We start from the raw sequence: 17,288 nt of genomic DNA on the forward strand, positions 1-17,288 counted from the left end.
AAAGAAGGCTTTTATTTTTGTTTTTATCATTAATTTTTCATCTCAAAATTTGTTTTGGCTACAAAATATGCAGAAAGAAAGTCTTAATTTTTAGAAATGAAAAGTATTTTAACATTCCATGAATCTGATGACCTGACCCAAGAGTTTATAGCATGTTTGTTTTAGCTTTAATTCTTGGTTCTGTTTTACTTTATGTAGAGATTCTTTAAAATAAGGATAAGAATCCAAAGGAGAAGTGCAGGTGCTTCTTTCATAGCCTTTTAAAGTTGATTCGTATACAGTAAATAAATTAGTATGGCAGATATGTGTGGACTGTTCCACATTTGGCACATCTTTATGAGTATGTTTTTGTAGACATTTGAAGAAAGTTTTATAATAGTTGGTGCAAATTTGTCCTTTTATGTGAAATACTTTTTCATTTCAAGTTAAAAATGCATTACCACAGAGGATCTGCCAATTTCTACAGATAGAATTCTCATTGTACAAGTAACTTTAGTATGTCACAGTAGGTATTGCACAGTACAGTCATGTGCAGCATTATGGTGTTTTGGTAAATGATAGACTGCATATGTGTCAGTGGTCCCAAAAGACTATAATGGAGCTGAAAAATTCCTTTTACCTAGTAATGTCAGCTGTCTTAAGGTCATAGCCATCTTAATGCCGTAGTTCCAACACATTACTCATGCAACTCAATAGTGAGAAAAGAAACAAGCCCAACAAACCACCATGGACATATTTCTGAAAAAAGTGACACCTCCTCAAGAAGTACCTCAGGCAGGTCCCTCAGGAGGGATTCCAGGAGAAGGCATTGTTACCATAGGAAATGCCAGCTCCATTCATGTTATTTCGCCTGAAAACCTTTTAGTGGGACAAGATGTAGAGGTGGAAGACAGTGATATTTATGATCCTGACCCTCTGTAGGCCTATGCTAGTGGGCGTGCGTGTTTTAGTTTTCAATAAGAAAGTTTTAAAAATCTAAAAATAGAAAAAGGACCACAGGTGTGTACCGCCATACATGGCTAGTTTTGAATTTTTTTTTTTTGTAGAAACAAGGTCCCCCAGTGTTGCCCACACTTGTCTCTAACTCCTGGCCTCAAGCAGTCCTCCTGCTTTGGCCTCCTAAATTGCTGGGATTACAGGTGTGAGTAATGCTGCAATCCCACTGTGTAATCCCCCTGCTTACTTCTTATTCCTAAGAAAAATGTTAAGTGACATTAAATTTTTTCCTGGTCGCTGTTTTATTTTAAACTATGGAATTTAATATATGAATGCATTCTCATTCACAAAGGTCTAAATTGCTTAGAATTAGGTGGAAGAACGTGTTAAAACCTCCATTTATCATGTTTCTTTCTCCCTATTACCATTTTCAAACATAAAGGTAACCACCCTTTTTGTATCGTTTCACTGCTTGGTGATTTACAGACATTTGGAGACTGTTGTAAAACTAATGTTGAATTATTTTCAGTGGGTATTTATATTTTCTCCTAATCATTTTCATTCTAGGAAAGTTTAAAACTTTTCACTATTGAGTTATGAAAATTTCCCTTGAAATTAAGAATTATGTAAATGATGAATATGTTCACAGTAGAATAATGAGAAAATAAGCCAACATTATACTTTTAAAATTCACCTGTAGTGTTAGAATTGAGAGAGAACTACTCTTATTAATTTGATATCTAGATTTCCAACTTGCCCATTTCTGAAGATAAATGTAATATATTTAAGTCTTAAAGGATCATTATATACATAGTTTTGTAATTTGTGTTTTTTAATGCAGTAATAAATGGTAGCATACACTCTTTTAGCAGTTGTAACATGCCAGGCAGACTTTTAATCCATTTGTATTTAGTAACCTAGGTCTTCACAACAGTCCTTTCAGGTAAGTATTATTACTATTATGCCCATTGTACAGATGGGAAAATTAAACTCAGGTAGTTAGGATAAATAACCCCCAAAGTTCACATAGCTGCTAAGTGGTTGAAATGAGATCTGAATTTAGGCAGAGGATTCCAGAGTGTGTTCTCTTTGACATATGGTCATAACCATCTTTCCATGTCAATAAATATAGACTTCACCTGTACTTGTATTGGCTGTATAGTATTTCACTTTCATCTCACTCAAACTCTTAGTAATATTCACATCTCTTCATTTCTTGAAAGGATTTTTTCTTTGCAGGCTCTTCCTTCTAAGTTTCCTTCATGGTTCATTCTCTACCTGACTTCTAAATTTGTAGTTTCCAATGGCCAGTCTCTTTGTTTATTTGCCTTCTTAAGGTAAGCTCATGCATTCCTGTGACTTTAAATACAGTTTATATAATGGCAATGCTCAAATTTACAGTTACTGCTCAGAACTTTCTACTTTGCTCCCCAACTCATATCCACAGTGGCTTATTTGACATCTTCATGAAGATGTGTCATAGATCTCTAAAATGTGTGAAATCAGAATGTTTGATGCCCTCTCTAACTTTGTTCTTCCTCCACAAATCTGTTCCTTCTCTTTCTGATCGTAGTAAATGGCTCTTGCATCAACCTAGTTGTTCAAGTCAAAAAATTAGGAGTCATCACTGATTACTCTTTTTTCTGTCAACTCTTATAGTTAATTTTTCAGTAAGTCCTGTTTCTGCTTTCATAATATTTCTCCAGTCCATCCACTTTTACTATCATCACCTTCATCAGGCCACTCCATCGTTATCCAGTTATGTATGAACACCTGCTTTGCATTCTATTTTCCACTTCTGCTAACAGTGTTTCACCATTGTTACTATTAATCTTAGGTTGTGAAGTGCTGATAAAGACAGTGTCAGGACTCTGCTTATTACATCTATAAATTCACACTATCCAAGCTCAGTTAGACTGACATTACTATTTAGCAGACCATCTTCCTCCTGCTTGAAATATCCTTGTGTTCTCATGTATTACTCCTATCCCCATTCCTGGTTTGTGTGTAGTGGAATTAAGAGTGGAGCTTTTTAGCATACATGTTTTTTTTTTCATCTTTTTTCTTTATTTCCCCACCTCCTTATATTGAGTTAGATAAAAAATGGGAATTCTACATCTGATCTGACTAATATAAACTGCTGTCAAGGTGACCTTATAAAATATATTTATGTATTATCTCTGCTGTATATTCAATGGATCTTTTTCCAACCAAATGAACTATGAAAACTTCATCCTGGCCCTCCAGGCTGCCTTTTAAGGTGTTGCCAATTAAAAAAAAAAAAAACTTTAACCCTTATCTTCCACTGAGCTATTCATTGTAGGCAGGCTGCTCATTTCAGAGTATGCTCTTTGTTTTTGTGTGTGTGTGTGTGTGTGTGCCTTGTGCTATAGTTTATATATATACTTTGATTTCTTTTTTTTTTTTTAATAATGTAAAACTTTGGATGCAGGAACTGTGTCTTTCAAGTACTTTTGGCATTTACATCAGGGATTCATAGCTGTTCTACATAGTTCACTTGTATCGGGAAGATTATCTTACTTAGTCAGGAACACAGTTTTGGAGGAATATCTGTAAAGCAGCAGGAAGAAAAGGAGAACCCTTACTGTAGGCATTTGTCAGTTCAACCCAGACATTGGTAACTAATGTGTGTGTGTGCAACCAGATCATATCTGGAGTTAGATTTTTCTTGTCTTTCAGTATGCTGTATAGCACAGAAACTTGAATGTAGAAAGTTTTCATTGAAGAATTGACTGTGATCCTTCCTGATCACTGGGCTTATTGCTTCCTGGGCATCCACTGGCTTTTAATTTAGTTTTAAGCCAGGCTTTTAAAGTAGAACCAACCAGGAGGCAAGGATGTTGGGGACACGATTTTCCAATGCTACTCATGTAAACTCAACTTTTTAATTCCTTTTTTGGAATAAAACAGGCTCTTCACTGTTTACAGGGTTATTTCTAAGTTGCAAAAATTATCTCTCTTTCAACATGTTTTTGTAATTTCTGTATCCCCCATTTGATCTTGGCTGCCACAAACAGAAAATGTGAGAACATTTTTTTTGTGTATCTATGGTAGAAACAGTAACTGCTCCAGGTCTGTCAAGTAGATTCATTGGATCTTCTTATAAAAATAATATATTTTTGTTAATAAAAATAAATTTGAAAATTTCCAATGAGGTGTTTTACTCAGAATGATGTTCAAAAGTTTTTGTCCATAAGTGTTTGAGGAGGTCCATTTTAGGATTTTCCAAGTGTATTAGTCTGTTTTCATGCTGCTAATAAAGACATACCCGAGACTGGGCAATTTACAAAAGAAAGAAGTTTATTGGACTTACAGTTCCACGTGGCTGGGGAGGCTTCACAATCATGGCAGAAGGCAAGGAGCAGCAAGTCACATCTTACATGGATGGCAGCAGGCAAAGAGAGCTTGTGCAGGAAAACTCCCGCTTATAATAACCATTAGCTCTCATGAGACTTACTACTTACTATCATGAGAACAGCACAGGAAAGACCTGCCCTCATGATTCAGTTACCTCCCACTGGGTCCCTCCCACAACACGTGGGAATTCAAGATGAGATTTGTTTGGGGACACAGCCACACCATATCACCATGTATGTCTCTGGCTACACTTAGGAATGTCTCATCTATTTAAGTTTTTTTTAAGCTCTACATATTAGCTTCAGAAAGTACAAATAAAAATAAGAATAAAAATTACCAAAGATTTTATCAGTTATGTTATAACCCCTGTTAACTTTTTGACCATTATTTATTTTTTGTTCGTTTTTTTTCATATGTATAGCCAGTTAGATGGTGTTTTTACACTCATCCACTTTTAAAATTAAAAACAAGGGATGTAGCAATCTTTTCTATACAAAGAGAAACACTGTAATAGGAGCAACGTTTTTATCCTTTAGGTACTCATAGACTAGTGATGGGAAATTCATGTCATACTACATAACAGAATGAGCTAAATTCCATTTGTCTGTGGTGGAGTCAGCTAACATTTTCATTGAGGATATTCTGTGTGCTGAATATTTATAGCCATTATCTCATTTTATGTATGCAATAACTCTATGATATGATGTAGATGAAGCCATTGAAATTTAGAGATTAGGTAAATTGGCCACATAGTTCATAAACAGCTAGGAGTTTGCCCAGGTTTGTTGACATTTAAATCCATGCTTGCTATTTCTTTATTTATTTATTTAAGACGGAGTCTTGCTCTGTGACCCAGGCTGGAGTGCAATGGCGTGATCTTGGCTCACTGCATCCTCCGTCTCCTGGGTTCCTGGGTTGAAGCGATTCTCCTGCCTCAGCTTCCTGAGTAGCTGGGATTACAGGTGCCTGCCACCACGCCTGCCTAATTTTTGTATTTTTAGTAAAGACAGGGTTTCACCATGTTGGTCAGGCTGGTCTCGAACTGCTGACCTCATGGTCCCCCCGCCTCAGCCTCCCAAAGTGTTGGGATTACAGGCATGAGCCACCAAGCCCGGCAAATCCATGCTTTTAAACATTACTCTGTATGGTGTGATAATGAACAGTCACTGTATCTGACTGTTCATCTTTGTGTCCATCTGTATTGAATAAAGGAGAAGGAGTTGAAGAATAAAGGGAAATCTACAGAGATGCTGAGGAAAATAATAATAAAATAACTTGGAAAGAGACATCCTCAAAGGATAATCAGTGGAAACCAGCTTTGCTAAAGTAATAGCACTTTATTGTGGTACTTGTAACATGACTGCTAACGAATTATAAAGGTATGGTATAGATATTTGGCATAAATAAGCTTATTGCCTCTTAATGTTTGCTCTGTAGATGAAGTTATGTCAAAGACCACAAGCTGATGGTTCCCAGCTCTTGATTTATGAGCCAGGAACTGTCCTGTCAAAGCAGTTTAAGTGAAATTCAGGCCCTATGAACTAGAACATGTAGCCAAAATATTCTAAAGTTTTGTAGATATCCTACAGATATATGATTTTGTTGAATTAGTCAATTTAGTATTGTGCCAGCCACTACGCAGTCTCACAAATGAAAGTATGTGTTATATTCCTAAAGGAGCTTATGAAGTAGACATGTTCACAAGTAATAGATTATTTTAAGTGCTATGGAAACACATAGAGGGGAGCATTTTTGCATGAAGAATCACCAAAAGTGAAGTCCGTCAGCATTTTTCTCATATTCAAAAGCCATCTTATGCCTATCTTGTGTGATTTTATTTTATGTAAATGAATATCTTTTTCCTTCTAGGTATATTTGTTTTTCTGTTTAGTTATCTCATATGTAAATATTGCTAGTTTAAATATTTAACTGTTTTCTACCAGCTGACAAATATATTTTAGCTTCTGTTGATATCTTTATAACAGAAGTTTAAAAACTGTTCTTGTCATGTTCTGAGTCAAGCATAGGTAATAATACTGTATAAATTAAAATTGGCTCTTAATGTTGTATGGATTGCTTTCTCTAATGAAGTTAGGAAGCATTCAAAATTTGATTTGTTCTTAAAGTAAGTGAAGATTTGAAGAGTGGTGTAAATATATATAGAAGAAGGACTATGTTAGCAACTCCTTTTTTTTTTTTTTTTTTTTTTTGAGACAGAGTCTCGCTCTGTCACCCAGGCTGGAGTGCAATGGTGTGATCTCGGCTCACTGCAACCTCTACCTCCCAGGTTCAAGCAATTCTCCTGCCTCAGCCTCCTGAGTAGCTGGAATCACAGGCACCTGCCACCACACCCAACTAATTTTTGTGTTTTTAGTAGAGATGGGGTTTCGCCATGTTGGCCACACTGGTCTGGAACTCCTGACCTCGGATGATACACCTGCCTCAGCCTCCCAAAGTGCTGGGATTACAGGCGTGAGCCACCACACCCGGCCTAAGCAACTTCTTTTTAACACTGTTGACATATTTTAAACTATATTTAACAACATTGCTGGAATGACTATTTGAGATAACCTGCTAATTGAACACAAATCAGTTGAAAATCTAGTCTATCTGCTGTAAGAGGGTTTTCTAGTTTCAAGTCTAGGATAATTCATTCCTTAAATTCCCACTCCCCACCTGTGTTTTCATAGTCCTTTCCTGTGCATTTATTTTCAGTATTCTATAAATTTTACAACAGTATACAAATCAAAGGAATTGTTACTCCAGCTTGGTCATTTAATATAAAAGATGGATGTAAGCCATGATTCTTGTCATTACTTACTTGGCTCTTTGCATTTAGGATTCTTGTTATATACAGTTACTGTATATCAATCCTTCAAATTTCAAAAAAATTTTTTTACAAGAAAAGTATATTTTAAAGATAAAATTAATCCAAAAGTAGTGCCAAATAGGACTGCTTATTAATATAGATTTATGTATCACTAAGGATAATTACTAATTAATACTTTTACACAATTTAAAAATATATAAACACCGTTAGCTACATAAACTTATTTAGACCTAACAACAACCTTATGATGGGTATTATGATGCTAGCTTTATAGATTGCAAAACTGAGTCTCAGAGAGGTCAGATGACCTGCCCAAGGAGAAAGAATTAAGTGGCAGAGCAGGACCTGAAACCCATATTTGTATGATTTTGAATCCAGAAGTATTTTAATTACTTACACTTAATCGGTAGCTTCCAGAGTGCTTATGAATGTTTTATTTTGGCTTAAACATTTGTCTTGCAATTCCATTTACAGTATATGATATGCAAACACTGATTTGTATAGTTAATGCAAAGATAACTTCAGTCTGGTCTTTACCCTAGTGATCACCAACTAGGGAAAAGTCATCCATTTAAATGAGGCTCTAGAGCAGCTTTTCCCAAAGTGTGAGGTATGCTAGTGTAGGTATCAAAGGAATATTTATTATTTTAATGTAATTCCCAGCCTAAAAGGCCATCAGCCCTCAGACCAACCAACAACAGGTTTATTCTAGATTTTATGTAGTGAAGCCTAAATCTCCCTTAAAAGCTCAAACTTTCTTTTCCCCTGTCCTCACTTCTCTTGAAGCTCTTTGTCTAGCTCCTTCCCCTCTGGGCACATGCAGTCTCCTCATAATTTCCTCCAGTCTGTCACCCTTGCCTTTCCTATATTTGACTCTTCATACTTCTTCAGTAATCCAACTCTTCCTCCTCAGCTCCAACTCTCTCCCTTTTCAGTTTTCTTTTTTTTTAATCCCTTTCCAAGATCCACACATCAAACACCAGTGTCCTCTTTACCCCTTGGGTTCTTCATAACACTTTCACATATACCTTAGCCCTAGACTTATCCTACCTCCCATCCTATCACAGCTCCTTCTCCACTCAACTGCATTCACAACCCACCCTAACTCCTTAACCCGTGACTAACAGAAATAACCTGCTCAACAAAATCTATAGTATGAAGTGTCTTTCTCACCAAACCAAGGTCTAACTGGTTCCAGGATTGGGAGGTCTTGTTTTTTTCCCCTTGGCTGTCTCATAACTGAACTCCATAGGCTCTCTCCACACTTTTAAATGTTTTCTACACTTTTGTGCTTGTTCACTGTTGCTAAGCTTACATTCTACAGTTTTGGTGATTCAGAATGTTCTGGGATTCACGAATAATATGGGGAACATTTTTAAAAAGAATTAACTAAGAGCAGTTGACAAAGCCTCCTGCCTTGAAAGGAGATTTTGGCTTACAAAGGACCACTGTTAAATCAGATTGGACAGGAGGTGATATCAAAGAAATACGCAGGTAGTAAGGGTATGAGACAAAACTTCTAATGCATGAAGTTTGGGAAATACTGCTCTAGAGTATTTGGAATTCGAATTTATTCATTCAGTCAGTCACTTATTCACTCATGCATTCACCATGTCGTCATTATATTAAGCATCTACTCTGTACCAAGCATTGGGCTGGCTATGCAGTAGTATGACAAAAATTCAGTTTCAGCCCTCATGGAGTTTCCTGTGTAAGGGAAGGGAGATTCCATGTGCTTTTATGAAAAGCAGAGTTTTTGTTTCTTAAAAAAAAAAAGTTCCTCCTTAAACAGATTTTAAAAATATAACTGAAGTGACAAAAATACACTTTCTGTAAATAACATTTGGTAGATGTGTTACCACTCAGAATTTCTATTATGATAAATAAATGTACCAAACCTGGTGTCAGAAATCACTGTGGGCCAGGTTAGAAAAACAAACACTTTTCACTTGAGAATACATCACTCCATTATTCAGTATTATAAAATGAAGAAAAATCACTATTACTGCTCTAGTTAGTAAATGAAAGTGTATTTGCTTATTACAAATGTTGGTTTGATTTCGAATCTCCTGAAGTACCTATCTCCTGAGATGCTGGCTGAGCTTTAAGGACAGCTTGCAACACTGGATCTTCCCATGGGCCGCCATCTCTAATGATTCGAGTCACCAGTTCCAGATTCACATTTCCATATCTGCGGAGGTGATTCTGGTATTCCTGGAATGATCCAAGAATATCCTTTAAGGGCTCTTCATAAAACTCACCTCTTCCAAAGAACAGCAGCAACTCGAAGAAACTCACAGCAAGGCTACTCAAAACATGTTGTACGTGCTCACATTCATCTGGGAATGATGCACTGGCTGTTGTAAAACAACAAAGTACAGTCTGAAGAACCTGAAGCTGTGGCAAAGGGACCTGCCATCTTCCAACGTAATCTTCAACCACCTGACAGAAGCGTCAGCAATAACCCCGACAGCTGATGCCGCCGCCGCCGCTGCAGCTGCCAGCACCGCCTGTGCCGTCGCCCTCAGCTCTAAGCCCCACAGGGCCCAGCAGGGACTCCACAGAGGCCACAAGCTCTTCTCTGAGGCGTTCGGCCTTTTGATCGCTGTCTTCCTCCGCCATGAGGCTCTCGCTGCCCAGCGCATACCAGCCCCTGCTCCTCCACCGCTGTAGCTGCCTAGGCTAACCTCCCAAATTTCAAAATATTTTAAAATGAGAAGTGATGTAATCTATTAATATAATCTTTGTAATTATAATTTGTTTAGGCAGTTTTTATTTTGGGCTATATTTTCTTTATATCCATACTGATGTTTTGTTTGCTTGTTCTATCAAATACTGAGAGTCCCTAGCCTACTATCCCTGCATTAAAAATTTTGGTCGGGGTGACCTTGAAGCGTAATTCAACCTCCGAACAACCTAAACTAAGACCATGGGGTATTAATATTTCCAACTGAAGGTATAGATTTGTCCGTTTCTTTCTTAGTCCTGTTTTTATGTTATTAATTTTCAGGCTCATTTATTGAAGATGCATACGTAATTAGAATGGTTATGCCTCCGTAATGAATTACCCCTTTTATCTAAATTACCTTATCTCTTATAATACTCTTTGCCTTGAAGTCTGCTTTATTATTTATATACCAACTTTCTTACCCTTGCAGTTTGCATGGTAGATCTTTCTCCATTCATTTGTTTTCAACTCATTTGAACTCATAATTAAACTATATAACTTATGTATATATTTATATATAATATGTATATTAGATATATGTATTAGTCCATTCTCACATTGCTGTAAAGAACTACCTGAGAGACTGGATAATTCATAAAAGAGGTTTAATTGACTCACAGTTCTGCAAGCCGTACAGGAAGCGTGGCTGGGCAGGCCTCAGGAAATTTACAATCATGGCAGAAGGTGAAAGGGAAGCAAGCACGTCTTACGTGGCCAGAGAAGGAAGACGAGAACGAAGAGGGAGAATGCCATATACTTTTAACAACCAGATCTCATGAGAACTCACTATCAGGAGAACAACAAGGGGGAAGTCCCTCCCCGTGATCCAGTCACCTCCCACTAGGCCCTTCCCTCCAACACTGGGAATTACAATTTGACCTGAAATTTGGGTGGGGGCACAAATCCAAACCATATCAATATGTAATTATTATATATAAGTATGTGAACTATAATTGCTTTTTAATCAGTTTTTATAATTTATGTTTATTAATTGGAGTATTTAATCCATTTATAATTACACATATTTTAGACTGTTTAAAATGGTATTGGAATCCCCTGAGTCTCTTCAGTTTCATTTATTCATTTTGTCTTTATTTTTCACATTGATTTGTGTTCAAGTTCACTGACTTCCATATAGTTTCCTTTTTTTTTTTTTTTTTTTTTTTTTTGAGATGGAGTCATACTCTCTCATCCAGACTGGAGTGCATGGAGTGCAGTGGCACCATCTCGGCTCACTGCAACCCCTGCCTCCCAGGTTTAAGCAATTCCCCTGCCTCAGCCTCCCGAGTAGCTGAGATTACAGGCACACGCCACCATGCCTGGCTAATTTTTGTATTTTTAGTAGAGGCGGGGTTTCACCATGTTGGCCAGGCTGGTCTCGAACTCCTGACCTCAAGTGATCTGCTCACCTCAGCCTCCCAAAGTGCTGGGATCACAGGTGTGAGCCACTGCACCCGGCCTAGTTTCCATTTTTCTGTTGATATTTACTTCTATTCACTCATTAAGACTATATTTTATTTCTTTAATATATTTTCCCTTAGTTCTTTGAACATATTTATAAGAGCTATTTTTAAGTATTTGTCAGTTGAATCTAACATCTTTTGGGGCCATTTTCTCTTGACTGCTTTTTTCTTGATGATGAGTCGCATTTTCTTTTTTGCCTATCTAGTCATTTTTAAATTATATACTGTACCTTGTGGATGTATGGTAGAGACTCTGGGGTTTTGTTATTTTTCTTTGAATACTATTGATTTTCATTCTGATAGGCTGTCCAGTTACTTGCTGTTCATCCTTAACTCTTGCAGGCTGTTTTATACTTTGTAAATGTAGATGTGTGGAAAGATCAAGATGTTTCCCAAGTTTTTTTTTGTTTTTTTGTTTTTTTTGAGATGGGGTCTCACTCTTTCCCCCAGGCTGGAGTGCAGTGGCGCAATCTCCGCTCACTGCAAGCTCCGCCTCCTGGGTTCATGCCATTCTCCTGCCTCAGCCTCCCGAGTAGCTGGGACTACAGGTGCCCGCCGCCATGCCTGGCTAATTTTTTGTATTTTTAGTACAGACGGGGTTTCACCGTGTTAGCCAGGATGGTCTCAATCTCCTGACCTCATGATCTGCCCGCCTCAGCCTCCCAAAGTGCAGGGATTACAGGTGTGAGCCACTGCGCCCGGCCCCCAAGTTCTTTTAAATTTGTAGGGTACAACCTCCAAACTGTGTTTCCCTTTGGATCTTTTAGGGTTTAATATTAGGTTTTGTTAGGTTTGTGCTAGAGTAGGTCTTACTTTAGAGCCTGGTTCTTTTTCATAAGATGTGTCAGCTGAACGACCAAGAAATTAGCCAGGTTTCTCTACCCTTTTTTTTTTTTTTTTTTTTTTTTTTTTAAGAGACAGGGTCTCACTGTTGCCTAGGCTGTCTCAAACTCTTGGGCTTAAGCAGTCCTCCTGCCTCAGCTTCCCAAAGTGCTGGGATTACAGGCGGGAGCCACCACACCTGCCCTTCTCTACTTTTGCTTGTCTGGAAATCCTGTGTTCTTCCAATGCCACTTAACCTCCAGTGTTTATGTTTTACCATAACCCCAAAGCAGTTGGTCTCTAATAAACCTGGACTGCTTTCTCTCTGGGTAGCCCAGCCTTTAGCCAAGTACACACATGTGACTTCTAGGGATCTCCCTTTCCTTGCTTTCCAGTGTCCTGCCCAGAATAATTTAGCTGCTTCATTTGTCTTAAACTCTGATCTCTGCCTCCTCAACTCAGCAGAAACATGCAATTATATGCTGCACACTGGTTGCAATATTGACTTTTATCAGAGTTTCTGGGCAATTATGGGGTTGACTTGGTGAGTTTCTCTTCTCTCAGGAATTACAGTCTTGTGTTTATTTTACGAAACCTGAATACGGTTGCCTTGTGTGTTTTGTCATTTTTGATGGTTGTTTACAATGGGAGGGCTAGCTGGTACCAATTACTTCATCATAGCCAGAAGTGCATGATTCTGAGTAATAAGTATACAAATGTATTGTGTCATGCTGGGGCTTATTTGTATTTTCCATTAGTGATTTGTTCAAACCCACTCCCCTAATAAAATTTTGTACCTGGCTTTTATTGGAGGGGGAGCAAAACTTTCTCTATTAAAGAGGCATAGCATTTTATGATTTTCTAAAATTTTATTGCATTTTATAGAGTATCTGATAAGTGTCATGGTTCTTCCCTGTCTCCTCTGGGGAAGACACCAGCATATCTTTGGTTTACCTTATTTTCATCAATATAAGTATTAGCTGTACATGTGGATAGTATTTGACAAAAGATAACTAGAAATATTACCTGCTGAATCTTTTTTAAAACTGGAAATTGATGGTGTGGCCACTTGTAAAATAAATTTTTGCAGATATTAATTGAGTCATTAAATATTTAGTGAGTGCCTGTTTTATTGCCATTGCTGGCATTGTACTTGGCACTAGGGATATAATGGAGAACAAAATAGGCATGCATAATCCCCATCCTTGTTGAATTTACATTCCACTATGGGAGACAGGCAATAAATACAAAGAAACAACATCAAAAATTACAAATTATGATACCTACCAGGAAGAAAACAAATAGGGTTCTATGGTTGAGAACAGTGAGTTCTTAGTTTAGTTAGGGTGGTCAGAGAAGACCTCTTTGAGGAGTTTTATATTTAAACTGAATGGATAAGGAGGTAGTGTCCTTATGGGAGAGGTTGAATTAGGTACTATGATGGGTTTTTAAATACCTTTCCAGTACCCATAAAGGTCCTGAGGAAAGTTTCGTTATATTAGAGGAACTGAGAGAAGATAAGTGTGTCTGAAGTATGAACAATGGGAAGAAAATGACAAGATTTAAGTTGGGAAGGTGGACATAGGCTAGATCATTTAGGACCCTGTAGACAATGGTAAGGTGCTTGATTTCTTCTTCTTTCTTCCATCCCTGAATAGGGTAACTATATAATTTGTTGTACAAAAACTGGCATACTCTGAGTAAAAAGGAGCACCAACTGGATGGAATACTGGGTTGACAGATGTAATCTAGCCCTGTTTGGTAAAATCATCCTAATTGTGTACATAACATATGTAGAAATAGTATAGATTCTGCCTGCAGATTACCTTTAAATATTATTATTATTATTATTATTGTTATATTTTTAAGTTCTGGGATACATGCACGGAACGTGCAGGTTTGTTACATAGGTATACGTGTGCCATGGTGGTTTGCTGCACCCATCAACCTGTCATCTACATTTCTCCTAATGCTATCCCTCCTCTAGCCCCTCACCCCGTGACAGGCACTGGTGTGTGATGTTCCACTCCCTGTGTCCACGTGTTCTCATTGTTCAACTCCCACTTATGAGTGGGAACCTGCAGTGTTTGGTTTTCTGTTCCTGTGTTAATTTGCTGAGAATGATGGTTTCCAGCTTCATCCATGTCCCTGCAAAGGACATGAACTCATCCTTTTTTATGGCTGCATAGTATTCCATGGTGTATATGTGCCACATTTTGTTTATCCAGTCTATCACTCATGGGCATTTGTGTTGGTTCCAAGTCTTTGCTGTTGTGAACAGTGCTGCAATAAACATATGTGTGCATGTGTCTTTATAGTAGAATGATTTATAATCCTTTGGGTATATACCCAGTAATGGGATTGCTGGGTCAAATGGTATTTCTGGTTCTAGATCTTTTTTTTTTTTTCACCCAGGCTGGAGTGCAATGGCGCGATCTTGGCTGGCTGCAGCCTCAGCCACCCGGGTTCAAGCCATTCTCCTGCCTCAGTCTCCCAGGTACCTGGGATTACAGGTGTGCACCACCATGCCAAGCTAATTTTTGTATTTTTGGTAGAAACGGGGTTTCACCATGTTGGCCAGGCTGGTCTCGAACGCCTGACTTCAGGTGATCCGCCCACCTCAGCCTCCCAAAGTGCTGGGTTTACAGGCGTGAGCCACCACGCCTGGCCTCTGGTTCTATATCCTTGAGCAGTTGCCACACTGTCTTCCACAGTGGTTTAACTAATTTACGCTCCCACCAACAGCATAAAGGTGTTCTATTTCTCCACATCCTCTCCAGCATCTATTGTTTCCTGACTTTTTAATGATTGCCATTCTAACTGGCATGAGGTGGTATCTCATTCTGGTTTTGATTTGCATTTCTCTAATGACCAGTGATGATGAGCTTTTTTTCATGTTTGTTGGCTGCATAAATGTCTTCTTTTGAGAGGTGTCTGTTCATATCCTTTGCCCACTTTTTGATGGAGTTGTTTGTTTTTTTCTTGTAAATTTGTTTAAGTTCCTTGTAGATTCTGGTTATTAGCCCTTTGTCAGCTGGATAGATTGCAAAAATTTTCTCCCATTCTGTAGGTTGCCTGTTCACTCTGATGATAGTTTCTTTTGTTGTGCAGAAGCTCTTTAGTTTAATTAGATCCTATTTGTCAGTTTTGGCTTTGTTGCCATTCCTTTTGGTGTTTTTGTCATGAAGTCTTTGCCCATGCTTGTGTCCTGAATGGTATTGCCTAGGTTTTCTTCTAGGGTTTTTATGGTTTTAGGTCTTACATTTAAGTCTCTAATCCATCTTGAGTTAATTCTGCTTACTATCTATATAGCCCTTGGGCAGTTTGATGTCTCTGTGCCTCAGATTTCCCATTTGTAGTATGGGGAAATAATACCTCACTGGGAATGAAGATTAAGTAAGATAATATATGTATCAAAACACACAGTGCCTGGCACATGCCAAGTACTTAGTAAATCTGTTCTTTCAGCAGATATTTATTGAAAGGTTATTATGTGCCAGACATTATACTAGGCAATGGGGATTAAACATTGAACCAAACACAGAAATCCTTGCCTTCATTGGGTTTATATTCTGGTGCTGAGAAATAGGTGATAAGTAGTTAAAAATGGGATGTAAGATGGTAATAAGTACGATGAAGCAAAAACATGACACAGAGAATGGAATATGCTGGCAGCAGAAGGGGATGGTGAGCTAATATGTAATATGCTGGCAGCAGAAGGGAATAGTGAGCTGAAAGTTTAAGTAGATTGATCAGAGTAGACCTCATTGAGAAGGTATGATTTGAACAGGGATTTAAGGAAGTGAGGGATTGAGCCAGCTACAGGAGGTGATTCCATCAGAGGGAACATGCAGAGATGATGTGGGAAGTGGTTAGGGGGTTTTAAGCAGAGGAATGACAGGAAATGGTTTATATTCTAGAAGGATGACTAGGCTGTGGATAAGAGAGAGTGACAGCAGGGAAACAAGTTGGGAATTGAAATAAAATATGTTGAACCAGGGTGGTATCAGGGGAGGTAGTTAGAAATGGTTGGATTCTGAAACTTCTTGAAGGTAGAACTGACAGGATTTGCTGATAAATTTGATAAGCTGTTCGAGAGAAAAAGAGGTGCCAGAGGTTTTTTTAGCTAGAGCAACTAGAAGGATGAAGCTACCATTTACTGAAACGGGGAATAACTGTGGGAGGAATAAATTCAGGGGTGAAGATGAGGAGTTTCAGTTTTAGGCATCCTATTAGACATCCAAGTATTAATGTTAGCAGTTGTTACTTATCTAATAAATGTTAACTGTTATAATCATTCATTAAATATTTATTGGCTCTCTGGTGGACAATTTGCTATGTTCTTGGAATTAAAAGGGTGGTCAAAAATAGACAATCTTCTTGCCTTTATGAAATTTGCAGTCTAATTGGAAACATAGAAATTGGTCAAATGACCTCATCATTGGTAGTATTTTTTTCCTAAAACACAAACAAACAAAAAAAACCTTTAATTAGGGCACCTAAAGAGAAATAAGAGTGACTTAACAAAATCATAGGTATCCCTTGATATCTAAATTTATTAGGTTCTTACGGGCAGATAGTGAGGGATGTGTATACATTGATCTTTCAGACTACTTACATAAATGGTTTTTTTTTCAGTAGACATATATTTTAAGTTTCTTAATTAACAATACCTCATTCTTAAAGTTGGTTAGCTTAATTAATATGAGAGAATGAAGCTTCACGAATTTACCTTCATTTAGTTGAAATGAGAGAGTTGTATATTGAATTTAGTGTTTAAAAGTATTACATATTTCATGAAATACTTAGGTTGTTAGAAATGTTCTCCTTTGTTTCTTTCATTAAAAATGTTTTGCTTTTACTTTTTATTAGCTAAGGACCATTTTTTTGTAACTGAAGTCTTTAATAATAGCATTATAGTATCATCTGTTTACCTTTCTCTCATAACATGAAAGTATTTATTTTTGTGTTTTAAAAAATCAACAGGTTCGTCACAAGGCATCGCAGAAGGTTTATGCTATGAAGCTTCTTAGTAAGTTTGAAATGATAAAAAGATCAGATTCTGCCTTTTTTTGGGAAGAAAGAGATATTATGGCCTTTGCCAATAGCCCCTGGGTGGTTCAGGTAAGCA

At 37.6% G+C, this 17,288-nt stretch overlaps 1 protein-coding gene across 1 annotated transcript in view; it reads left to right on the forward strand.

Annotated features, from left to right (window-relative positions):
- The window catches only part of ROCK2 (Rho associated coiled-coil containing protein kinase 2), a 163,173-nt gene that overhangs the window by 75,990 nt on the left and 69,895 nt on the right, over positions 1–17,288 (forward strand). Inside the window, exon 4 of the mRNA XM_003826972.6 lies at positions 17,144–17,281. Within this exon, the coding sequence (XP_003827020.1) occupies positions 17,144–17,281 (138 nt within the window). The remainder of the gene's footprint in view (positions 1–17,143; positions 17,282–17,288) is intronic.

The sequence above is a fragment of the Pan paniscus genome, chromosome 12 (genome assembly GCF_029289425.2).
Source record: "Pan paniscus chromosome 12, NHGRI_mPanPan1-v2.0_pri, whole genome shotgun sequence".
NCBI lineage: Eukaryota > Metazoa > Chordata > Mammalia > Primates > Hominidae > Pan > Pan paniscus.